A 27,345-nucleotide genomic window follows, 5' to 3' on the forward strand; every position below is an offset into this window, starting at 1 on the left:
CAAGGTGAAGGGCTTGATTGACAGGGAGGGCCTCACTCTTGGTCAAGTCTACAATGCTGACGAAACTGGTTTATTCTATAGCTCTTTGCCAACGAACACTCTAGCCAAGGAGACGGAGAAGCGTGTACCTGGCCGCAAGCTCTCCAAGCAACGGATATCTGCTTTGTGTTGTGCCAATGCTACCGGCATGCACCGGCTCAAGCCAATTATTGTTGGCTGTGCAAAGCAGCCTCGGTGTCTTTGTAGGGTGATGGATGTCCTTCCTGTTCTCTTGTACCATTCTTTGAAGGCATGGTTTACAGCCCAGATCTTCAAAGACTCGTTCCACCGTCACTTCGTCAAGGAGGTCATACATTACCAGACGAAGACACTGGGAATCCCGTGCGACCAGGTAAAGGTCCTCCTTCTCCTCGACAATGCACCTGCCCACCCGTGCGACAAGGACTTGGTGGCTGAGAATGGCCGGATTAGGTGCAAGTTTCTGCCACCTAATATGACTGCTCTCATCCAACCAATGGACCAAGGAGTGATCGTGGCAACAAAGCGCCTATACTGACGGAAGTTCCGGGACGAGGTGATGGTTGCTCTTGAGGACGAGGATGAGCGCAGGGAGGGACGGGACATGCGAGGCCAGCGGACTTTGAAAAACCTGTGCCACTACAACATCAAGTCTACAATCTACAACTGGGCCAGTGCATGGAAGGAAGTCCCTGTCAGGACTCTAGAAAATGGTTGGTCTCGTCTGCTTCTCGGAACGGATGTGGAGTACGATTTCCTAGGTTTTGATATGGATGACTTCCATGCACGTCTATGTACGCATGGCGACAATGTTGATGTGGACGATGCGCATGAGTGGTTGGATGATGACGAGTGTGATCCTTGGTATCAGACATTGTCTGATATCGAGATCGCATCTTCAGTTGCAGGTGTCAGTACCCAGCTTGAAGATTCCGACAAGGACGGCAACGATGATGCGGACTCCTCTCAGCATGACACTACTCCAGCCATCCCCAAGCTGAGCGAACTCCGGGAACACCTAGAGTTCGTTCTCGACAACCTGGAACACCCGGACTGCGACAGGGAGATGGGGCCCTTAGGACTTGTGGAGGAAGTGCGTGCTTTCAGGCAGGGCATCATCAATCGTCAGAATCGTCATTCCTTGCGTCAATCAACGATTGACAGTTTTTTCAGGCCCGTGACCCCCACTGTGCCCAGCCCTGGCTCCACTCCGTTGCCTCCCCAAGACAGGCCCTCATGCTCCGAGCCACAGCCCAGCACATCAGCCACAGTGGAGTCACCGCTCGACATGAGTTTGCGTCTATCATCAGAGTCGTCTGCAGTGGGTACGCCATCACCATGACCCAGCGACGCACCCCTAGGTCACCTGCTAGTGATACTCTCTGACTCTGACAAACAGCAAAGATCTTCTCCACTAGACGACACGGGAATTTACAGTGTTGTGCAGTGAAAAAAACAGTGAGTTGTGTTAAGGAATTACAGTTGTGAGTGAAAAGACAATTTTTGAACTAAATTCAACATAAATAGACTTGTTTGTTTTTCCTTTAGAAAATGGTTAGAAGAGTGGGAAAAGTTAAAGTGCAGAGTGCAACACTTAGTAAGTTACAATGGAGCATAAGTTAGACAAGAGTGCGCACTGTGAAGAGAACGGACTTCTGAGTGCGATTGACTAAGTTCAGTGCAAGACTTCATGAACAGTGTACTGGAAGTGTTTCAGGAAATCCTTCCTACTGTCAGAGTCCGATAGGAGGCGGTTATTCATCAAGATGGCCATGGACTTGCTGTAAGTAGCCAGAATGTTTCATACTGTACTTTTTTCCGTACTATACTTACCTCAAACACCTCATTTCACTCTTTAATGTCCTTTATTGGTGTGAATAGGGTGTTAGGAGCTATGCATGTGCAGTAGAAAGGTGTTTTTCTGAGTTAGGCTAGGTTAGGGTCCATAAGTACCAGTCCAGGAGCCAGTAACCAGAATGTTGAATATTGTATGAACTTACCTCAAAAACCTCATTCTATGCTTCTTTTGCATTTATTTCAGTCTTTTATGTCCCTTATTGGTGTGATTTGGGTCTTAAATAGGTGCTATGCATGTCCAGAGGGAGTTATATAGGTGTTTCTCTGAGTTAGGGTCCATAAGTACAAGTCCATAAGCTGAGGCCCAATATCCGGACAGGACCACTATCCGGACCTGCCTATGGCTCTATTACGTCGGATATTGGAGGGATTACTGTATACATATACACTCAATCCTCGTAAATCGCATGTTTATAAATCACGGATTTGTAAATCATGGTTAAGTGGCTGTCAGACTGCCACCACCCTTAAATCGTTGTTAAGTCGTGAAAATCACGGATCTAGGTACCGAACTGGGCCTTTTCCGAGGAGAATCGTAAACCACAGCATTCAGTTTGAAAATCGCGACCCAACAACCAATCACCACCCATCCCTGGCGGCAAGTGTGCATACTAATGCCGAAAAGTTAATGAGAAACATCAGGAACTCATCACCCACTATTTTCCCCAGGTAAGGACAGAAGCTGAGCCTGAACCACAGCCTGGCCCTTAACACGTTGAGGATGTGGATGACGTAGCATCTGTCATCTCTGAGGGAGACTTTGAGGGCTTCCTGAGGGAGGCAGAGGAGCTGGAGAAGGAAGAACAGCATGAGGGGTTCTAAGTTCTTCCCAACACCACCCCACTCCATTCACTTAAGCAATATCATCATAGGATTAAGGTGAGATCCCTTAACATTGCTTATTTCTATTAAATACATGCACTGAATATTCCTAAATTTGTAGGTTTGTGTTTGATGGTGCCTAGATAGGTGTAGGTAGTGTGTTGTGGGGGGTGGTTGGCCAAAGTCCAGACCCAAATTCATTTTTCACATAAGAATTATTATTTACAAACTGCGGAATTTGTAAATCGCGGCAGTGATCCAGACCCATATTGCTGCGATTTACGAGGATTGGGTGTATATACTGTATATATGTACATATATATATATATATATATATATATATATATATATATATATATATATATAGGTAAACCCTTAATTCATGCGAACTTTTTTCACACGATTTCGGTTATCCACGAATTTTTTGTACAATAATTAAAACATAAAATTATAGTATTCAAATAAATAATTTTAATATACAAGAGAAATAAATAAAATATAAAAATGCCTACCTGCTGCCCGTGTGCATACAAATATGTGTGTGGGAGGTCGGTCTACCATGCACCACACAGTCAGTTTGAATCCAACGGTCAAACCATGCGTGACTCGCGAATCGTTATTTGTGGCTTATTTTTCTGCCTTCCAGTGATTGCTTGCCTTGTCTGCCAACATGGCGCCTAAGCGTAGTGCTAGTGATGCATGTGGTAACACACCAAAATGGACTTGTAAAGTGATGTTGCTGACAGAGAAAGTTAAAATGTTGGACAAACTTAAGGGAGGAATGTCGGCGACATTCTCCGTTAGGACGATTCCCCGTCATTTATTTACATACCAGTTTATTTAGCAAGTACAGTACACTAGTTTTTTACTTGTATGAGTTATAAAGTCCCCCTGAAAATTAATCATTAAAGCATTAATTAATCAATAATAAGTATATTTATAGAATGACAGGGAATCATCCATGTTTTGATGGTGAATTGACTTCATGGTGAATTGTCTCTGAACCGTGTGTTTGGGGTGAGTCAACTGTTCTTACAATAAAGAAGGCAGAATGTAGCATACGGGAGGCAGTGAGGGCTAGTGCACCAAACTGTGCCAAAGTGTCTCCACCTACGCCTGTTAAGTGGTTCGGAACCGTATGTTTGGGGTGAATGAGTCAACTGTTTGGACAATAAAGAAGGCAGAATGTAGCAGATGGGAGGCAGTGAGGGCTTGTGCACCAGACTGCTGAAGTGTCTCCACCTACGCCTGTGCTTGTCAGGTTTCAGTGTTAAATTTCTTACATTTTTGTTGTTTTTCATACTTTATGCTAGTTTATAAGGTGTACGTAGTGCATAAACAGTATTATTCAGATGTAATATACTTAGCAGACAAGCGTAATTTTGTGCACACAAGGGCAGAAAGTATACGCGAATTTACCACATACGCGAAGGGTCCGGCAACGTAACCCTCGCGTGAATTAAGGGCTTACCTGTATATATATATATATATATATATATATATATATATACTGTATATATATATATTCATTCATTCATTGCCAGACGCCATGTATCCCAGATGGGGTGGCCAAGGGCTTAGAGTTAATTGTTTTATGGGGAGGGGCACTAATCCTCCACCAACCCCACTTGACACGTAGGGATGCCAACAGCATCTGGTGTTCCCAGGCGGTCACCCATCCAAGTACTAACCAGACCCAATGTTGCTATATATATATATATATATATATATATATATACAGCATATATATACTGTATACACACACACAGGTGCTGCCTGTTTCTTCTGTAGCCTTTACCATTCTTTTTCTGTGCCTGCCCTCCTCGCTTCCTATTTCCCCCATCTTTCTGGTCACTTCTTATTGGTTTTCTTTCCATTACAGTGGCTTTACATTGAGTGACAAGCCAAATGGTTTCCTGTAGGCCAAGAAACCATTTACAACGCTAGGTGGTAACCGTACAAACAAACCATACGTGTTCCCTACGTGTCAACAGGTGGGTTGGTGGAGGGTTAATGTCCCTCCACATAAAACAAATAAGGTTATGGGATTATGGGATCTGGCAATAGATGGATAGATAGACAGATATACACAGGCGGCCCTCCACATTTGGGGATTCAACTTTCATGGGTCTCGCAGATTCACGGATTACCCCTCTGTGGAGCCAAAATTCCATTCGTGGACGCTGGCAGGTCATTGTGCGCCGAACCAGGGCAGTACCAAACCACCACGCTCCCCTGTCTCTCCCTCAGTCTGTGTCCTGCCACGGTCGTGGTCACTTTGCTGCCTCTATGCTGTCATGCCAAACCTCCCGTAACTTCTTTATTGTGTCCAATAATTGTGCTCTCACATGTTCAAAGGTAATAAGTGTATTGCTGTGTTATTAGGTGAGTGAATTTGCAATCTACTTGTGCTAACTTTGTCCCAAGTGTGTCATGTTCATCATCATCATAATCATAAGTCATCAGAGTTAGTCTGCCAAAACTTCAGGGACAGTGGTGAGTTAACTCTGAATTTGATGGGTATGGTTGTAAGAAGTTGGGTAAATATGTACCAGATGACTTGCCCACACTCAAGTGGATGTGTGCGAGACGCACTCAGTCGCGGGAGTCTGTGGAAGTCACCAGGTACATATTTTCCCTAACTTAGTACAGCAATAAGAGGTGACATTCAGGTGTTGATAGAGGAAGGCCAAGAGAAGGTGTGGCCTTGTTAGTGAGTCCGAAGTACAGCAGTGTGTGATTGAATGGAAGGAGGTGTCATCGAGACTGATGTGGGTGAAAGTGAAGTTTGAACATGAGTTGTGGGTGTTTGTGAGTGCATATGGGCCTGGTAGTGAAAGGGATGAAGAAGAGAGGGAGTCTTTCTGGAATGATGTTGATGAGTGTCTGCAGAGTTTTGGAGCGAATGTGAATGTGGTAATGATGGGAGATCTGAATGCTAGAGTGGGAAATGTAGCAGTTGAGGTGTAGTTGGTATGCGTGGTGTGCCTGGAAGAAATGAAAATGGGGAACGAATGATAGGGATGTGTGTTGTGCGAGAGATGGTGATCCGAAATACGCTGTTTGAGGAGAAAGATATTTATAAGTATACATGGGTGAGACAGGTGGGTGGAAGGGTTGTGGATAAAGCATTGATAGACTATGTGGTTGTGTCTAGAAATGTAATAGGAAGATTGTTGGATGTAAGAGTTCTGAGAGGGGAGGGTGAAGGTATGTCTGACTACCTGGTGGGGGGAAAGTTAAGAGTAGGTAAGAGATGGGTGAGAGCTAGGAGGGTTAGGTGTGGCAGGGAGGTTTTGAAAGTGAGTTGGATAAAAGAGAGAAAATGATAGAGTATCAGGAGAAATTGAAAGATGAGTGGAACACAGTGAAAGATCAGGAAAATGGCAGTGTGGAGGAGGAATGGCAGTTGTTTAAGAGTGCTGTGGTGGGGCATGCAGAAGAGGAGTGTGGTGTGAGATGTGTGGGTGGCGGTGTAAGAAAAGGAAGTGAATGGTGGTGCGAGGAAGTATGGCTGTGGCTGAGAAGAGACGTGCATATGAAGTGTGGCTGCAGAGGAAGGATGAGGTGTAATATGTGAGGTATAAGGAAAAGAGGAATAGGGCGAGAAGGGCTGTGCATGATGCTAAAGTGGCAGCAGGTGAGAGGTGGGGTAGGCGGCTGACTGAGAATTTTCAACAGAATAAGAAAATGTTCTGGAAGGAAGTTAAAAGGGTGCAAAAGGGAGAGTCTGGGAAGGAAGAGCGAGTAAAAGCGGAGGATGGAAGGATGTTAATTGAGATGGATGCAGTAAGGAAGAGATGGGCAGTGTATTTTGAAAGATTGTTAAATGTAGAGGAAGAAAGGGTGGCTGAGATTGTGGTGGATGGAACAGTGCAATGAATAAATGTGTTCGGAGAGTTGAATAATTCTTTCATCATGAATGAGGAAGTGGAGAAGGCAGTAAAGGAGATGAAAATAGGGAAAGCTGCAGGTATGGATGGGTGTGCTGTGGAATACCTGAAGGGTGGTGGAGTGACTATTGTTGACTGGTTAGTAAGACTGTTGAATGTGTGCTTTATGAAAGGTATGGTGCCAATTGACTGGGCAAGTGCTTGTGTGGTCCCGTTGTATAAAGGCAAGGGTGATAAGTATGAATGTACTAGCTTTAGGGGTATAAGTCTGTTCAGTGTTGTAGGTAAGGTGTATGGCAGAGTGTTAATTATGAGAGTTAGAAAGGGTACAGAGGGAGTGATTTGTGATGAGCAGTGTGGCTTTAGGGAGGGGATGCGTGGATCAGGTATTTGCTATGAGACAAGCGTGTGAAAAGTATTTAGTGAAAGGCAAGGATGTGTTTTGGGCATTCAAGGATTTAGAGAAGGCATACGATAGAATTGATAGGGAGGCTTTGTGGACTGTTTTAAGATTGTATAGACTTGATGGTAGGTTACTAAAAGGGGTGAAAAGTTTTTATGTAAATAGTAGAGCGTGTGTAAGAGTGGGAAATGCTGTGAGTGATTGGTTTCCTGTGAGAGTGGGGCTGCGACAGGGATGTGTGATGTTGCCTTGGTTGTTTAATATTTATATGGATGGTGTTGTAAGGGAGGTGAATGCAAGAGTTTTAGGTGGAGGTCTGAGTCTGGTGAATGATGATGGTGGAGAGTGGAATCTGAAGCAGCTGCTGTTTGCAGATGATACTGCACTGGTGGCTGATTCAGGAGAGAGATGAGACAGTTGGTAGAGGAGTTTGGAAGGGTGTGTGACAGATGGAAATTGCAAGTAAATGAGAATGAGAGTAAAGTGATGAAGTGTACGAGGTTGGTAGATGGTAGGAGGATGAATATAGTTCTAAATGGTGAGTTGCTTGAGGAGGTAGAGTGTTTTAAATATTTAAGGTCACATGTTGCCGTGAATGGAAGAATAGATGCAGACGTGAAGTTTAGAATGAAATAGGTAAGGTGCTGGGAGGAATGAAAAAAGTGTTTAGATGTTGTTCGCTTAGAATGGATGTAAAGAGAAGGCTGAATGAGGGTGTTGTGATATCGACTGCGTTATATGGGGCTGAAACATGGAATATGGGTGTAGCAGAGAAGAAAAGTTTGAATGTAATGGACATAAGGTGTCTGAGGAGTATGTGCGGAGTGACACAAATGGATCGAGTGCGAAATGTTGAAGAGCGAAGGAGAACTGAAGTTGTTCGGGAAATGGCTGGTCGAGTTGAGCAGAGGGTGTTGCGATGGTTTGGGCATATGGAGAGAATGGATAATGAGAGATTGGTGAAAAAGATAACTAGATCTGATGTGAAAGGTGTAAGGCTGAGAGGGAGACCACGAATAGGATGGATGGACAGTGTGAAGAGAGCGCTGGATGCAAGAGGGATGTCTGTTGAGCAAGGAATAGTGGCTGTGCGTGACAGAAATAAATGGAGAGAAATTGTGAATGAATAAATGATGACGCAGCCCTGAGGGGATATTCTCCCGCATTTGGTTTGATCAGCTAGTCAGGTCAGGTGCGGGTAAGGGGATGGGTCTATTATGATGTGGCAGGGGTAAACCAGCTCTGCTGTCAGGCCCTGCTGCGGATGTCACTGATTGCACTGCGCAGTTGACCCTTGTGCGGTGTGGTGCGGTGAGGATCTGTCCCTTCTCCCCTTTGGGGCTAAGATGCGAATGAATGAGTTTGAATGGATGAGTAAATGGGGAGTGTGTCGTCCTGTCTCGGCTACCTCCCTTTCCTTGGGGGAAGCAGCCTAGGTATATAGATAGTACAGCCATACCCAGCCAAAACTTGTTTGTTATTAATCTTTTGTATACAGTTGGTTTGTTACTATTTGTGATATTTTATGTTGCTTTCAGGTCCCAGATATCGTTTATTAGATACAGCATGTGCACACTTGCTCACAGGGGGTGATTTGAGGCTGTAGAAGCATTACGGGAGGGAACACCAAACATTCGTGGATATTCCACATTTGGTAGGGATCTGTGGCCCCTAACCCCCCTGAATGTGGAGGGCCGTCTGTATATATATTGTTACATAGCCTATGATTTCATCATCCTTTGTGTAATTCTAACGTACAGTGTGCTGCCTGTTTGATCACGAGCGTGTTCTACCTCACTCCCCCCCTTCTACCGTTATAGTACAGTAAGTCGTTCTTTCTGTTGTTCAGAGCGGGATTGTCAACTCTTTGTCCCCATGGCTTCATTTGCGCGTCCCTCTTACAAGTTGTATCAAGCTCTGCCGGCCCCTATATAATGAGCTCAGTCTCTACATTAATTGCCACTTAGATCTACTCCTCATTTTGCTAACATCTCTGTCCTCCCCTGTACAGTTATTATTGTGAGTGCTCAGGAAGTCTCCAACCATCTAGCAGCTGTGTAATTTGAGTATAAGTGTTATTGCATTTTGTTCTTGAACTGTATAGCATAAGTTGTTAATTTGTAGGCCTAGTGAGGTTTTTGTAATTCATGTAAGGTTCTTATTGTTAGCCATTGTTCATAATAGTTTGTATCTGTAATAATTTATCTTGCATTAACTGAGCATTACCCAGTGTATTTTCATTTTATCAGGGCTGACTTAGATAAATTTACTCTTGCTAATTTTGTGTTAATAGAGGCTATTGCAGTTAACCATATATTTAACCTGTTTTTTGCCATTACATTATCCTTATGAGTCCTGAATGTTTTGTTGTTAGTTTGAGCATTAAACTTTAACTTGTAATTTTACCTAACTCTTTTGTTTTGAACCTGGAACTTTACAGGACAGTAGTGATTTTTAGTATTCTCACTTAAAGTGTACATTATCTTTCGCTGTTCCGTAACATAAATTTGGCGACCTCTTGTCAGGATATTCAGGATATTATCATAAGGATATTGCTCGATATTTTGTGACTGTGATTTATTCATGATGTCTACTATTACTACACTTGATGAAGCCAAAGATTTTTTGTCAAATGTGCAAACAGTGTGTGATGTAGAAAACAGAACAAAGAATGAACTTAAGCTTGTTGCTCAACAATTGGGAATTGCTGTTCGCTCTCATCATTCTAAAGATCAAATTGTTGACATGATTAATGAAAGCTTGTTTAATGTAACTCCTCCAAATGAGCAAACGCAGACTGAATTAGCTAAGTTACAGCTAGCCCTGCAGGAGGCTCGTGCGAAGGAAGCTGAATTTCAAGCACGTGCTAAGGAGGCTGAGTTTCAGGCTAAGGAGGCGGAGTCTCATGCTAAGGAGGCTGAGTTTCAGGCTCGTGCTACGGAGGCTGAGGCACAAGTTGAAATTGCTAGGATTCAGGCAGACCATGAGTATTGCATGAAACAAGGTGGAACTGGATCATCTAGCTCTGATGATTTTGATGTGGCTAAAAATGTTAAACTTGTCCCTCCTTTTAATGAATCTGATTTAACAAAGTATTTTCAGTTGTTTGAGAGGGTAGCTACAGGTTTTAATTGGCCCAAAAAGTATTGGCCAGTGCTCCTTCAAACTGTTCTCACCGGTAAAGCTCAAGTAACTTATGCATCTTTGCCTCAGGATCAATCTGATAATTATGATGTAGTTAAGAGCTTGCTTCTTAAGGCCTATGAGCTTGTTCCTGAAGCTTATAGAGTAAAATTTAGGACAACTTACAAGCAAGATAAGCAATCCCATGTTGAGTATGCAAAAATCAAAGAAGATCTGTTAGAGCAGTGGTTAAATTCTAAGAATGTGGATTCTGATTTTGGTAAATTTAAGCAGATGATTTTGCTGGAGGACTTCAAGAGGTGTATTTATAAAGATGTAAGCCTATATCTTGATGAGAAAAGAATAGATAATTTGTCTGATGCTGCAGTTTTAGCTGATGAATATGTTCTCACTCACAAGAGATATTCTAAAGAAAAAGGGAAAGCTGAGAGTAAGTACGTTGCCTCTACTCAGAGTACAGGTGACAGGAAAGAGAATAAAGATGATGTTTCTCAGGAAGTAAATACCAGCTCCACCTCTAGATTTCAGAAAAGTAAATGTACTTATTGTAGTAAGCTTGGTCATACTACGGAGAAATGTTTCAGGAGACAGCGTGATGTGAACAAAAAGGAGTCTTTAAATATTCAGTCAATTGGTCTAGTGTCCACCCTTGAGAGTTCCCAGATTTCTTTAACTGAGTTAACTGAACCTGCTTTGAGGGGTAAATTAAATCCTCATGATGAAGCTCCTCTTTTGAGCAGTAACGTGGGTGACACTCAAGAGTTCATGTGCTAATTTCCTGTCTGATGGTTTTGTCAGTCCTCTGGACAGTAATGACAGGAAATCAGTTAAAATATATCGTGATACAGGTGCTTGCCAATCCCTTATGCTGACCAGTGTTCTAGGCTCTAATGTTAATTTCTCTGATGAAACTGTAATCTTACAAGGTGTAGGGAATAATTACTTCTCTGTCCCTCTGTGCAGAGTGAATTTAGAGTCTGGTTTTGCTAATGGTTCCGTTATGGTTGGGTTGGTTGAGACACTCCCAATGTCAGGTGTAACTTTCTTACTTGGAAATGATATTGGTGGAAGTCAAGTGTTTCCAGCTCCTCAATTGTCTAGTGAGCCAGTGGCTGCGTCCCAGGATTGTGATGTCCCTGATGTGTTCCCTGCATGTGCTGTCACTAGGGCTAAGTCTAAAGTTACTGGTGATTTAGAGGATAATGATGATGATGATGTTATCCTAGCTGACACTTTTCTTGCTAATTTGGACCACTCACCAGATGAGGCAGTACCCCGTAGTGTTGATAATTTGTCTCGTCAAGAGTTGGTTGAGTTGCAGGTTGCTGACCCTGAGTTGAAAGGTCTAGCTAACTCTGCTTGCAGTGAGGAAGAGTCAGCCGGTGCTTCTACTTGTTATTATATAAAGTCAGGAGTACTTATGAGGAAGTGGAGACCCCCAACAGCATCAGCCAACTGTGAATGGGAGGTTGTACATCAAGTTGTCATCCCTCGTGTTTGTAGGCAGGATATCGTTAGAGTGGCTCATGATTCCAGTTTGGCAGGACACCTTGGAGTTAGGAAGACTGTGGCACGCATTTTGAAACACTTCTACTGGCCAGGTATCTTCAGGGATGTTTCCTGGTATTGTAAGTCTTGTCACACCTGTCAAGTTGTGGGGAAGTGTAATCAGACCGAAAAGGTTGCACCTCTAGTTCCCATTCCTCCTTTTGAGGTGCCTTTCACCCATGTGTTGGTGGATATTGTGGGCCCTCTTCCTAAGACTTCTTCAGGATTTTCTTATGTGTTGACCCTGATTGATATGGCTACTCGTTATCCTGAAGCCATTCCACTTAGAAATATCTCAGCAAAGAACGTGGTTAAGGAAATGCTAGGGTTCTTCACAAAGTTTGGTCTGCCCAAGGAGGTACAGTCAGACCGGGGAAGTAATTTCATGTCAAATGTTTTCAAGCAGTCTCTGAAAGAGTTGGGCATCACCCAGATCACGTCTTCAGCTTACCATCCCCAGACCCAAGGAGCGTTAGAGAGATATCATCAAACACTCAAATCGATGCTCAAGAAATACTGTTTGGAACATCAGAAAGACTGGGATAAAGGTCTTCCATTCGTTGTGTTTGCCGCAAGAGAATCTCCAAATGAATCACTGGGCTTCTCACCTTTTGAACTACTGTTTGGCCATGAAGTAAGAGGACCCCTTAAGTTACTCAAGGAATGCTGGCTGTCGGAGGAAGATGATGTCAACCTGCTGGAGTATGTGATGAAGTTCAAAGAACGGCTGTCCACTGCTTTACAGCTGGTGAGAGAGAATTTAGGAGCTGCTCAGGAGAAGATGAAAACTTGGTATGATAAGAAGTCCAGGTTACGCCATTTTCAGCCAGGAGATCATGTTTTGATTCTGCTACCGGTTCATGGGCAACCTCTTCAAGCCAAGTTTAGTGGTCCTTATTTCGTGGAGAAGAAACTCAGTGATGTCAACTATGTCATCGCCACACCAGATCGTAGAAAGAACAAGCAACTTTGTCACATCAACATGCTAAAGTTATATCACAGGCGGGACGAAAATAATCCAGTCTGCACTGTAGCTGTTCCACCCGAGTCTGCAAGTGAAGCTCTCCCATGCAGCATGAGCCTGAGTGATAGTTTGGGGAAGAATCCTGATATCATGAATGATCTCCAGACTAAGCTTTCTCATCTACCTCCCGAGGAAAGGCAGGAGTTTTCGGCATTACTGCAGGAGTACCCGCAAGTGTTCCGTGCCACTCCAGGAAGAACCACTGTGTTGATGCATGATGTCGATGTTGGAGACACAAAGCCAATTAAATTGTCTCCTTACTGTGTGAACCCAGTGAAAGTTCCTCTCATCCAGAAGGAGCTTGGCTACCTGTTGGACCACAAGATGATTGAGCCCTGTCAGACCGAGTGGAGTTCTCCTGTCACTCTAGTCCCTAAGCCAGGTGGGTCACAGCGGCTTTGCATCAACTACAGACGTGTTAATCAGATACACTTACCCTCTCCCTCGCGTGGAAGATTGCACAGACAAGATCGGAAAGGCTAGGTACATAAGTAAGTTTGATTTGTTAAAGGGATACTGGCAAGTACCTATGACTGAACGTACTAGGGAGATCTCATGTTTTGTAACACTAGGAAAGACTTTTGCATGTTCTGTAATGCCATATGGTATGAAGAATGCACCAGCCACATTTCAGTAACTCATGAATGTTGTAACAGAGGGTTTGGCAGGGTGTGTTGTTTATATTGATGATGTATTAATCTTCAGTGACAACTGGAAAGATCACCTATGCCATGTCAGTAAATTTCTTGAGCGTTTAGTTCAGGCTAATCTTGTAGCTAATTTATCAAAGTGTGAGTTTGGTCAAGCTAAAGTTCAGTACCTTGGGTACGTAATTGGTGATGGACATGTTGCACCACAAGCAGCTAAGGTTCAGGTTATAAGTGATCTTCCCAGACCTAAAAGTAGGAAAGAGCTACAAAGATTTTTGGGAATGGTAGGTTATTACCGGAGATTTGTTCTTAACTTTTCAATTCTTGTATCACCACTTACAGACCTACTGAAAAAGGGAGTTAAATTTGTCTGGACCGATAACTGTGAATCCTCTTTCAACAAACTGAAAGCTATCCTATTAAGTCAGCCAGTGCTCGCTGCTCCAAATTTTGCTAAGCCTTTTAAGGTGGCTGTTGATGCAAGTGATACAGGAGCTGGGGCTGTTTTGCTGCAAGAGGATGATCAGGGTATTGAACACCCTGTATCTTATTACAGTAAAAAGTTCACTCCACCTCAAAAGAACTACTCAACTATTGAGAAAGAGCTTTTGGCCTTGATTTTGGGTTTACAGCATTTTTCATTTTATTTTTGTTCTGGTTTTGACCCCATAGTCATTTATACCGATCATAACCCACTGAAATTCCTTAGTAAGTTTAAAGATAAAAATCAGAGATTGACAAGATGGAGTCTACTTCTTCAGGAGTATTCATTAGACATACAACATGTCAAGGGGAAAGAAAATGTTATTGCAGATTGCTTATCTAGACTTTAGACAGATTGTTTTAGAGTAATAAGAAATTTCCTTTGTAAATTTCTTTTTTCTTTGTGGGGAGGTGTTACATAGCCTATGATTTCATCATCCTTTGTGTAATTCTAACGTACAGTGTGCTGCCTGTTTGATTACGAGCATGCTCTACCTCACTCCCCCCCTTCTACCGTTAAAGTACAGTAAGTCGTTCTTTCTGTTGTTCAGAGCGGGATTGTCAACTCTTTGTCCCCATGGCTTCATTTGCGCGTCCCTCTTACAAGTTGTATCAAGCTCTGCCGGCCCCTATATAATGAGCTCAGTCTCTACGTTAATTGCCACTTAGATCTACTCCTCATTTTGCTCACATCTCTGTCCTCCCCTGTACAGTTATTATTGTGAGTGCTCAGGAAGTCTCCAACCATCTAGCAGCTGTGTAATTTGAGTATAAGTGTTATTGCATTTTGTTCTTGAACTGTATAGCATAAGTTGTTAATTTGTAGGCCTAGTGAGGTTTTTGCAATTCATGTAAGGTTCTTATTGTTAGCCATTGTTCATAATAGTTTGTATCTGTAATAATATATCTTGCATTAACTGAACATTACCCAGTGTATTTTCATTTTATCAGGGCTGACTTAGATAAATTTACTCTTGCTAATTTCGTGTTAATAGAGGCTATTGCAGTTAACCATGTATTTAACCTGTTTTTTGCCATTACATTATCCTTATGAGTCCTGAATGTTTTGTTGTTAGTTTGAGCATTAAACTTTAACTTGTAATTTTACCTAACTCTTTTGTTTTGAACCTGGAACTTTACAGGACAGTAGTGATTTTTAGTATTCTCACTTAAAGTGTACATTATCTTTCGCTGTTCCGTAACAATATATATATATATATATATATATATATATATATATATATATATATACACAGATAGATGGATAGATATAAGCACACACCTATAATGCAGCTAATCTGTCAGTAACTTCAACTATGTTATGGAATTCCATCCCATGTAATGACTAATGAATGAGCTAAACCCATGTAAGCTCACATATCAAAGAAAAAAAAAAATCAAGATAATGATCACGCCTTTATGGAACTTCTTGACTAACTTGGGTTCCAATACAGAACAACATACAGCATAAATTAATCCTAAACTTATGGCACCTCAGCTACCATGAACCTTTCATACCTGACACTTGTTAGTAAGCTTGGACACCTCCACATCAAGTGCTGCCATCTGGTCTCGGGCATCATTTAGCTCACCACCCAGTTCAGTCAGCCGGAGCTTAATTGTGTTATTCTCAGTCTTTACGGCCTTGTAATCACCCTGCAAGGACTTGTACTCTGTGCGCAGTTTCTCGTTGGCAGAAAAAAGACTACGAAAATCATCCTGGGATCAAGAAAAAAATGTTGATTAATAACACTATGAATATCTATCTATCTATCTCTGAATATGAAACATAAAATTTCTAATACAATAAAATAAGTCCTTTATACTATCACATGAATGACCACTTATTTCCAAAAACAAAACATGACTAAAGTTTATCTCTACACCTATTTTGTTTTTTTCTCAATGAGTTAAAACTTAATACAGGACCATGCAGTATGCATAAGCTCAATTTCGAATGGCTTAGGTGTTGTACAGGGTTATGTATAACAGTTCCTGGGGGAGAATGATAGATAAAATTAACACTTTTCCATTCTAATAATAAGGGGAGACATATGTAGTGAAATCAGGGCACATGCAAAATGAAATACTGCACTAGGTATGCTTATGTGTCTCTGACTGTATATGTTATCAGAATGACCCAACAGCGTATGAACAGGCGCTATCACATGAAGGTCAAAACTACCTGCATTCACCTTAAAAATCAATTATAAAGATAAAGTTTTAATTCTATATGGGACCATATATTGCAGTTCATTTTCTCCTATCATGTCAAGTAAAAAACATTTTTTCCCTTGCTATCCAAAATAATGAAAATAAATAAATAAACCTCCACCCCCTATCAACAATATTGTGATGTTACAGGCTAAACTTACAAATACTGTAACACAGTACAGTACCCTGTATACCATTTTGCATCACTGGATACACCTATAACACTTCCGACTTACATACCTTCTGATATAGCTACCAAGGCAAAAAACAAATGTGACGTGATGTCATGGGTCTTTTTGCTGACCTTTTGTTGTTTACAAGGCTTGGGTACCAGATGTTGCTTTTTGGATAACTTGGGTACATTATTAAAATTCTTTTCAGTAATGCTGAAAACAGTATAATATAGTCTCCATTTAACACAAGGTGTGTTGAATCTCATGCCAAATAAAGCTCACGGCAAAAAGTGATATATTGTATACAGTATTTAAATGTAAAATTGGGGGTTAAGTTCTGGGAACTTTACATTATTTCCAAAAATAAATACCGTCTGCAGCAGCGTCCTTACGTATGATTTCATGGACTGGACACATCAATGCATCCTAACCTACTGTAATGTAACCGACAGGTTCAGCCCTCCACTCCCTTGAGACCCAACAAAATTTTAACCACCAAGGACTGCCAATAAGCCTAACCTTGAAAGCCTCCAATAACAATCAAGTAAAAACCTTCAATCAACCTGTGAAAGTTTGCCAACCAGCATTAAGCATATTTCACTGAGAATGACTTTTGACACATTTAGTCATCCATCCATCATCCAACCCTAAGTTGCCCCATGAGGAGGGCAGGGGCCCGGGGCTAGGCATGTTGGTCCTGATATTTAAGATGAGAGTGACCAGCCTCACTCATCCCTGAGTGGCATTACATAAGCAATAAACTCCAACCACCCCTTGAATATAAACCTACACAGGATCAATCTGATTGGAATCCTTGGTTACCCACTAAACCACCAGGTGCCATAATTTGGTTATATGGTTACCACCCATCACAGTACATGGTTTCCTGGTGTACAGGAAACCATTTGGCTTGTTACTCAGTGTTGAATGACCCATAGGCAGAAGGAAGAGGAAAGAATGAAGGAAAGGAAGACAAAAAAAACTAACTGCACAAGGTGAAACATCCTGGAGAGTGGTCAAAACTCTTGGATCTGATCACCTCCCAATTATCATCACTAACAAAACTAGAATCACCCTAGCTGGCCACAGACACTAATTATAAGAGAGCCAACTGGGAGGCCTTCACAACTGAAACAAAACATTTTGAAACATTAAACAGTACACCCAACACAAACATAAACACCGCTGTGCACGCTTTCAACACAATTATACAAAATGCAGACAAAAGACACATCCCTAGTGGCAACAGAAAGAGACACAACCCCAACTTCACACCAGAAATTCAGGGCCTCATCAGTCAACGGGACACACTTCGACACTCCTCAACACCCCATACATAAGACACCGTACAACAAATACAAGAACTCAACACTCAAATAAACAATAAAATATCAGAACAGCAAACACTTAACAGGAATAATTATCTTCAAACACTTGACCACAAACAAACACCAGCAAACTCTACAAAACGCTGAACAGCATCACACTCTTCAACAGCAACAGTACACAATCACATGCAGCCATAACAAGAAGAGACACCATACCTTCAAACAAACAACAAGCAAACTCTCTCATCAATCACTTCCACATGTCAGCCATCTAAACCCCCATCACGACGACCGACGTATCATCCGACGTAAAAGACAGTTCCCCACACACCCAGACTATGCACCTTTCACTTACAACCAGATGAAGCACATCATCAGCAACCCTAAGCACTCATCTGCCTGTGGACCAGACAACATAAGCAACATTCACCTTAAACACCTTGGACCACAAGGCATACAAGCACTCACCAAAATATCAAACTACAGCTACTCACACAACACAATACCCAACATCTGGAAGCATGGCACTATCATCACTATCCCCAAACCCAACAAAGACCCCATGTTACCTTCCTCACATCGCCCAATCACACTTCCCTGCACCCCGTCTAAAGTCACTGAACGACTGGTACTACAACTAGTAACACCTCACACCCCCCTAGCCCAATCACAACATGGCTTTAGGCCACTACACTCCACAAACACTCTTCTTACAGACCTTACACAGAGTTTTTGATGGCATAAATTCAGTTAGGCCACCACACAGAACACTCTTAGTCACACTAGACATTAGCAAAGCTTTTGATGCCATCCCCTGCCACAACCTCACAAACAAACTACTGAACACAAACATGCACAATAACACAAAAAGATGGCTGGCAAACTACTTAACAGGCAGATGTGCACATGTAACATTTGCTGAACAGTCTTTGAACTTCAGAAACTTCACAAGTGGCATTCCCCAAGAATCTGTTTTGTCGCCTACACTCTTTAACCTATACATGCACAACATACCCACACCCCAAACACCACAGATACACATTGCTTCCTACGCAGATGACTTAACATTTACCTCTACATACCAAAATGCAAACACAGCTGCACACATCCTCCAACCTTACCTCAACACACTACAAGAATGGTTCACCATAAACAGGCTCAAAATAGCCCCAGCCAAATCTACAGTGACCCTTCTCACAAACTGGACAGCAGAACACAGTCACATTCCACACCTCACCATAAACAACACTCTCCTACCAGACACACACACACACACACACACACACACAAAATCCTTGGTGTAACATACAATACATCAATGTCCTTTGAACAACACAACACAAACATTAAAAATAAAATAACAACAAGACTCAATGCCTTGAGGTCACTTGCCCATACAACATTTAGACACAACAAAGAAACCACCACCACAGTATACAAACAATATATACGTTCAGTGATGAATTATGCAAGCCCTGCTTGGACTCCTAACCTCACTAAAACACACTACAACACTTTACAGCCCATACAAAACAAGACCCTAAAAATAATCAGAGGCTGCACAGCTACTACACCCACAGACCACCTACATCAAGAAACCAAAGTCCTCAAAGTCAAGGATCACCCAGGCATGAGAGGCACCCAAATTCTTGCTGCAGCCTCCATAAACCCACAACATCCACTACAATACATGGCAGCCCATCCACACACACCAAGGAACATCAAAACAACACCCAGCATACGATATCATACACAAATACTGTCATCTCTTCCCCCCTCAAACCAGCTTCCAGAAGCATATCCATACTCAAATCACTTGCTGCTCCATTCAGTCACTTAAAGACAACACAGCTGCATGCACAGCCTCCTGATATCCACCCTTCTGAATCCTATCTCCCTCATGAGGACAAGGTCCACCTGGTCAGGCTGAGATGTGGGCATCATCCAGCCCTCTTAAGTTACCAGAAGAGGCTGGATGACTCTGTCGCTGATGCCTGTCCAGAATGCAACACTGCACCCCACACTATTAAGCACATTATGGAAGACTGCATTGCGTGCAATCACCTACGCCAACAACACAACATACACTCCTTGAGAGCTCTGTGGGAAAGCCCAGTCTTGGCCATGGCCTTCCTTGGGACTCGGAGCTGTTCGGCCAGACTGCCTACAACGACTACTGCTACTACCACCTGTACTGTTGTTTCCAGATGACGCTGTATTGTTAAGCAAAGGCAAAAGGGAACTGCAAAGCTTAGTGAATGAGCCTGGGACAGTGTGTAAGAAATGAAATCTAAAGGTGAATGTAGGGAAGAGTAAAGTTATGGTCTTCGGGAAAAATGAAGTTACTGAACGTACAGTGAGGTTAGGTGATGAGGAAACGGAAAATGTGAGTGCACTTAAGTAAATGGGTAGTGTGATGAGTAAGGATGGAAGTTTGGGGGATAAAGTGCTTGAAACAGTGCAACAAGGAAGAATGACTGCTAGGTCTTTGAAAGCAGTAATAAGAAATGGGGAAGTAAGCAAGGAAGTAAAGAAGTTGCTGTATGACTATATCATGATACCAACTCTAACGTATGAAAGTGAAGCTTGGACCTTGTTAGAAGGGCATTAATCAAGAGTGACAGCAGTGGAAATGGGTTACCTAAGAGGAGTATGTGGAGTTACATGGTGAGACAGACTGATAAATAAGGAAGTGAAGGAGCACTGTGAATGTGGATATGATAAAAAACATTAGGGGAAATACAATGAGGTGATTTAGCAATGTGGAGAGGGTGGAGAGTGAGAGACTAACAAGCAGAGTGTATGTGGGTGAGGTGAAGGGGGGGAGTGGGAAGGGGAGGCCAAGGATGAGATGGAGGGATGGAATGGAGAGATATATGAGAAAGGGGTGTATGAGCTGGGGGGACAGCAGTGAAATGGATGGGGACAGGGTGACATGGAGGCTATTTGTTTGTGGTCATCCCTTATGGGACTGAGGCGTCTGGCAATAGACAGATAGACAGTGTACCTGCTACTGAAATAAGCACTTCATCTCTGCAACTGACCTTAAATGTCTGCCACAGCTTTGGTTTTAAATTCCTGACTACAAGTAGGTCTAAAAGCAATCCTGATTACCACTGTGTCACCATCACTTCCTGGATGCTGTAATGATTAATGAAAAACAGTCTTAACCCTTAAACCGCGGCCTTGTTTTGCTTGACTTGCGGCTCCCGCGGGCATATTCGCGCTCCGACAGACTCTCTAAAAATATTTGCCAAAAATCAGTTATTAGTCCTAGAATATTAAAATCAGTCCTAGAATATTAAAATCACATATACTTATAGCACATACCTTCAGCTTTCTCCTTGGGTGTTTGTTGAGCCTTCGTCGAGTACCGTAGGACTTGTGGAGACCTCTACTGTTGGGTAACGAAGTCTCCACTTTACACTTCCCGACAACTCGTAATATGATTACCACAGCCTGATGTTAACACTAGAAACACTAATCTATGATTCTCAAATAGTTTGGAATCCATACTCCCCCCCAAAAACACCGTGAAAGCAATAAAAATTACGAGGGCGTATGACCATCCCACTTCCGATCGTTCGCCGCTAGTATTGTCTATTATTCATAAAAAACTCACAGTTTATATTTCTGTTACTATATAACACTTATATATATCTACAGTCTTTATCCATAAGTTTCCTTGAGTAACAGTAGTTTACTGTCACTGTAGGGATTCATTCTTTCAGTAAAATACGTAGCATTCACTTTCTCGTCCTGTATACTAGCATTGAGAGTGGATGTCACTTTCACCTTCACTCTCATAACTCATAGTATTCATACATGCTAGAGTGAAACTTTCACTTTCATTACTCCTAGTATATATACTCGTATTCTTATAATACCACTCATTTACATTTCTATTTATGTTCTCTACTTTATTTACATTATTTACATTTCTATTTTATATACACTGTATTATGCACTGTCACTTGAAGTAACTTATAAAACTATTTTCCACTGTTCACTTATATTTACATTCATTGCTTTCTTACTGTTTACACATTATTTACACTTTATTTACAATTCCACTTGCACTGTTTTACTCAATAAAAAGATCATAGTCACTCTCTATCAATTGTCAGCCCTTTACCTCTTTCCACATGAGGTTTAGTGGGGGGTAAAGGTCACAGGGCCCTTTGCATGGGGCTATAAAGTGGCAGAAGTTAGCAGGAGCAAATCAGACATACTCCCACTTTCAAAGACGACAATGAACTGATAGTGGTGGCCTCCTGCCGCCTGGCTAGGGTAGGTGCAATACTACCAACTTCAGCCATATGAGACCTGCTAATATAGAGCAAAGAAATGATTGGCAGGAAACCAAGACAATACATAATAAATTAGGTAGTTCCAGGTGAATGTAAATATCACTTAGGCTTCTCCCTTCCCTCCTTATATGTATATTTATTACGAAAATAGATTATACGGCATATTTCAAGGGGAAATAAACAGCAAAAATTAGCAAACGAGTGCACGTGAGGTGTTGTCAGGTGATAATTAGCCAATTCCAGGTGTATGGCACTATCACTTACCTTATTTCTTTTTTGTATATATTATTTGGTATAAGAATAGGGCATAGGGCTTATTTCAATGGATGAAATCAGTGGAAAATTCCAGTTAAGATTTACTTAGCGTAGAATACAGTGTGGTGGCCTGCAATAATTAGGTAGTTCCAGGTGAATGTAAATATCACTTAGGCTTCTCCCTTCCTTTCTTATATATATTTTTATTACGAAAATAGATTATACGGCATATTTCAAGGGGAAATTAACAGTGAAAATTAGCGAACGAGTGCATGTGAGGTGTTGTCAGGTGATACTTAGCCAATTCTAGGTGTATGGCACTCTCACTTACCTTATTTCTTTCTTGTATATATTATTTTGTATAAGAATAGGGCATAGCGCTTATTTCAATGGATGAAATCAGTGAAAAATTCCAGGGAAGATTTACTTAGCGTAGCACGGCCGGGCAGGCGAGAGGATAGGGTAATGGAAGGGAGGTAGGGAGGCGAGTCAAGAATGGGGAGAAATGGCTAAATTGTCAACAATGGATGGGAATACAGATGAGATTAGGAGTGCTGACTAGTGTTGGACATTGGCAGTACTGATAGATGATACAAGTCACCACTTCAAAGCCCGGGTGAATTCAAAATAACACAGAATCACAAAAGTATCGCCCCGCGGTATGATCCCTTGCTCCCAAGCGTCACAAAAGTGATGCCCCGCGGTTAAGGGGTTATAATAAAAATTTACAGCTAAACTGTCTACAGGACATCAATCACAAAATATGCACTTTTCAAGTACTTTTTCGTTAACTATGACTCAACTGTCTACATTGGAGGGAGATCTAACTCAGCTTGAAGAAATACTGTACATGGAATAGTACAGAAATGAAGCATACATACAGTACATTGAAAACAAATGACCATGAAACACAATTTATAAGGTTAAACAAAATGGATCCAGATATACTGCACTGCTGACACCACCTACCCCTATTCTGCTTCAATCACAGACTAGGTAACAGTGATGATGCCACATATATATTACAAAACACTGCATTTTGTTCCATCATTAGCATTCACAAAACTAAGAGAACAGCACAGTTTCTCAAATGTACTGGACCTAAAGATTATACTGAATTTCCAAGATGGCAGTATATCTTATACCATGCATACTTTATCTCTGTAGAAACAATAATTACAGAAGCTGCACTAAATCTGTTGCCTTATATTACTTAAATTCTGACTGTGGTATCACCCACCTTAAGCCGTGAGTGTTCCCCACGGAGGTTGGTGAGTGTGGTGGAGTCACACTTCAATTTAGTCATCTCTTCTTCCAGGGCTTCACGTAGTTTCAGAAGCTCGTCCTCACTTGCTGACATGTTACTCTGCCGGTCCTGGAAGTTGGGTAGGGGAAGAGGCAAGGAATATGTAAGTCTGCAATTGAATAAGAGTGGATGAGCAAGCCTGGTGGTCCAGTGGTCTGAGGAATTAGAGGGATGGTCATGTACTCTGTGCATCACTTCAAAAGCTCCAAGAGACTGATGGAGATTCTTTCATCATGTAATGTCACCAAGGATTTAGGTCAGTTGCCAACCCACAAATGTTCTGAACTATGGCAACCTAGCCTTGGGTCCCTACACCTCTCTCAAGAGTTAATTAAATCACTGAGACTTGAATGTTGTTTACATTTTATTCTATCTCCTGACAATCTTACTCAGCTTAAGATATACTTTTTAAACTGGAGAGGTTAAAATCAGCCTTTAAAAAAATTATGATACAAAAGGCCATTCCTAATCTGAATATAATAATCTGGTAGCAGCATAAATAAACTAAAAAGTATACCATATGGATGCAAGGGGTTAAACAATTAAGATGCTCTATCAGTCTGTTGCTCTGATTATGTCACAGTGATCACCACCATTCTAGTCCTATTTTCCACTAACAAATATGGCGAGGTAGGATACAGAAACATGTAGTTTCTGGTGAAATGTTATTTTTGTGCCATTTTATTCAGCATACAGTATTCAGTGGAACCCTATATATCCATACGAGGTACTTTGGTCTGCATCATCTATGACAGTAACTCATATATCTATGAGGCATTCCCCTATTTACTGGAGACATCCCAAAAAGCAATGGGTCCTGCTGAGCAAAGAGTCATAGCAATAACAAAAACAACTTTCACAGACCTATCGAAGGCTTAAAAGTTTAATCTCACCTTCAGTTCTTTGTGCTCTTGTCTGAGTGTCTTGTGTGAAGCCTTGAGATTATTGTGGTCAACAGTGAGGGCATCATACTCCTTTGTCAACTGCTGGTGCAATCTCTGTAGAGCCTCATGGTCATCAACCAGTTGGCTAAGTCGACTTCCTCTCTCTTCACATGACCGGCGTGCCTGTTTAAAGGGGTTGTTTTAGAAAACTGGAATATAAAGTTACAGTATATGTATGCTGTAGAAATTAAACAAATTTTTATTCTAAGCTGTACTGTACAGTACTGTAAAACATGATTAATGGTCCTTTTTAGTTTGGTATAATTATAATATATTCAACTGCCAGTTTTAACTGAAGTCAATTAAGGTTACAATAATATGATAAATAAAGCAGTAAAATTAATCTTGACAAACTTGGAAAAAAAAGACAAGTGCATGACAACAGGCAGGGGAGAATGTTTCATATGGATGCTGGACTTTTCCATCAGGATTAATCCTATCATACAAAGTCCACTGGGATTTCCTTCACGCCTTTTCCCAGTCATTACAATTACTGATATGATTAATCATAATCATGTGTTCTATGGATTAAAATTATGATGCCCAGTTGTTTGTTGTCAGTTAATATTACTGCAGTACATAGTTCTCTGGTGGCGCGGGCATCGGTGATTGGTGGAGTCCAATGATTAGGAAGGAGCTAGGTGCTGCACCGTGCCCATTTTCCACCACGAAGGTCCTGGGATTCGGCATTTCTGATCAAAGGGACACAAGGAGTTGGGGTCTGACCCCAGGAGAGAACAGGTGTTCAGAACAAAGTCAAGAGAGCTATCAGATGTGGTTTAAGTGGGTTAGTCTGGGGGTGCCTTAATTCCATAATGACAGCTTGGTGGGGTCTGGGGGTTGCCACTCTGCCTCTCCTTGCTTTATTCTCTCTGTCTCTTCCATTCTCCATTCAGGACAGGAGTTCAGCTTCTATTACACCTCCCAACCTGAGAAAGAGTTTTGACAGAGGAGAAACTCATCTGCTATGAAAGGCTAGGCAGATAATCCGCCATTGGGTTATCAGCTCCTTTTACGTGCCTAATGTTAAGGGAATACTCCCCTAAGAATAGAGCGCATCTAGTAAGATGCTGGTTCTTGTGCATCAAGCTGGCTAAGAACTTAAGGGGATGGTGATCAGTATACACTTGCAAAGGGGGTGATCCTGGACAAACACAGACAGCAAAATATAATTCTAAGACAAGAGCTAACAGTTCTTTCTCTGTAGTGGAGTACTGTATTTAGACTAAGTAGGGGAGAGAACTCTGCTAAAGTAAGATACTGGCATTTCTATTTCTTAGTCACTGTCTTGCAATAACACTGCACCAGCTGCAGTACCACTACCAACTACAGCTAATTTAGATGGCTTATCAAAGCTGGGAGACTGTAGTACTGGTTTGTATGACAACACAGATTTAGCTTTGAGAAAGGCTTCTTTGCAATTTTAATCCCAATTAAATTTTGTGTGTTTCTTCAAAAGATCTGTGAAGGAAGCTACTAAAGCAGAGAAGTTTACTATGAATCTCCGATAATATCCTATCACACCCAAAAATCCATGGAGTTCTCTCTTATTCTTTGGATGGGGGGATCTGGCAATAGCTGTGACCTTAGACTCAGGAGGACTAACTTTTCGATGGTGTACTTGATAGCCCAAATACTCCACTCGAGCCTTTACAAAGTACACTTACTCAGATTCAAGACTAAGTTTGCATCAGGGAACTTCTGCAATAAGCTCTCTAAATGTTGTAGGTGTTCAGGCCAAGAGGTGCTAAATACAATGATGTCATCTATGTGTCACAGGGGCATTCTTAATGCCACAGGGCATAACCATACACTTGTATGTCCTACCTCTGACAGGAAAAGCTGAGATTTCTTGTGCTCTAGGTGAGAGAGGGACTTGCTAAAAACCTTTCATTACGTCAATCTTGGAGATGAACTGTGTATTACCTATAGCATCCACAGTGTCATCAACAAGAGGAAGGAGGTAGATGTCTGCTTTTGTGAGGGCATTCACCTTCTTGTAATCTATGCATAGCCTATGTGACCCATCGGGCTGAGGGACAAGGACAACCGGAGAAGACCAGGGACTTTGGGAAGGCTTGATCAGGCCTTGATTCAGCACACTGTCAACCTCCGCCTGGAGCATGGACTGCTTCCGGGGGTTGACATAGTATGGCAGCTGCTTTACAGGGCATGCGTCTCCCACACTGATGTCATGGATTGCCATCTTCGTTCGACCTGGATTGTCACTGAAGACGTCTGGATACCTACTGTACTAAGGAGAGCAATAACACATTCGCAATGCTCTGCTGAGAGATGGAAGAGCTGGCTGGACAAGGTAGCCCAAACCTGTGGGTTATCTCTCCAGCTTGATGTCTCAATGGATGTCCAGTGGCATTGCTCGTCATCTGTCTCACTGTCTGTCTCGCTCGTTGACATCACACATGCGGCACCTGGTGCATCCTCATCTCTGCAGTGGTATTCCTTTACCATTTTGACATGGCAAAACCTGCAGGGTTTTCTCCGATCTACGGTCAGAATGACATTTAACCTTTCTATTCCATAAGGGCCTGAGAAACTCATTTGCAATGGATGACCTGCTACTGGCAATAACAGCAATACTGTATCTCCTGGCTGGAACTACCTACTTACAGGTTTGTGAGAAGTCATACCACTTCTTCATTCAGGTATGAGAAGACTCCAGATTCTCTCGTGCTAGCTCTGTGCATCTTAGTAGCTTCTCCTTGGACTTTAAAACATACTCTAAGAGATTAACTTGAGGGGCATCCTGGATGCACTCTTCTTTCACTAACTTATGGGGACCCCTCACCTCATGACCAAAAATAAATTCAAAGGAGGAGTAACCTATTGACTCGCTCGGTGTTTCTCTCGCCGTGAACAACAAGAAAGGTAAAAACTGATGCCAGTCTTTTTCCTGCACTGACTTTCTCAATATTGCTTAAAGAGCTTGGTGATATCTCTCTAGGGTTCCCT

General features: G+C 42.0%; 1 protein-coding gene across 1 annotated transcript in view; it reads right to left on the minus strand.

The window, feature by feature from the left end:
* The window catches only part of Girdin (protein girdin), an 818,609-nt gene that overhangs the window by 111,776 nt on the left and 679,488 nt on the right, over positions 1-27,345 (minus strand). The window contains exons 24-26 of the mRNA XM_080282575.1: positions 24,322-24,495; positions 23,363-23,497; positions 15,361-15,561 (exon numbers count right to left, since the gene is read on the minus strand). Coding sequence (XP_080138701.1) covers positions 15,361-15,561; positions 23,363-23,497; positions 24,322-24,495 — 510 coding nt within the window. The remainder of the gene's footprint in view (positions 1-15,360; positions 15,562-23,362; positions 23,498-24,321; positions 24,496-27,345) is intronic.

The sequence above is a fragment of the Coenobita brevimanus genome, chromosome 94, assembly GCF_032717465.1.
Source record: "Coenobita brevimanus isolate Jiangsu-jjx chromosome 94, ASM3271746v2, whole genome shotgun sequence".
NCBI classification, from domain to species: domain Eukaryota; kingdom Metazoa; phylum Arthropoda; class Malacostraca; order Decapoda; family Coenobitidae; genus Coenobita; species Coenobita brevimanus.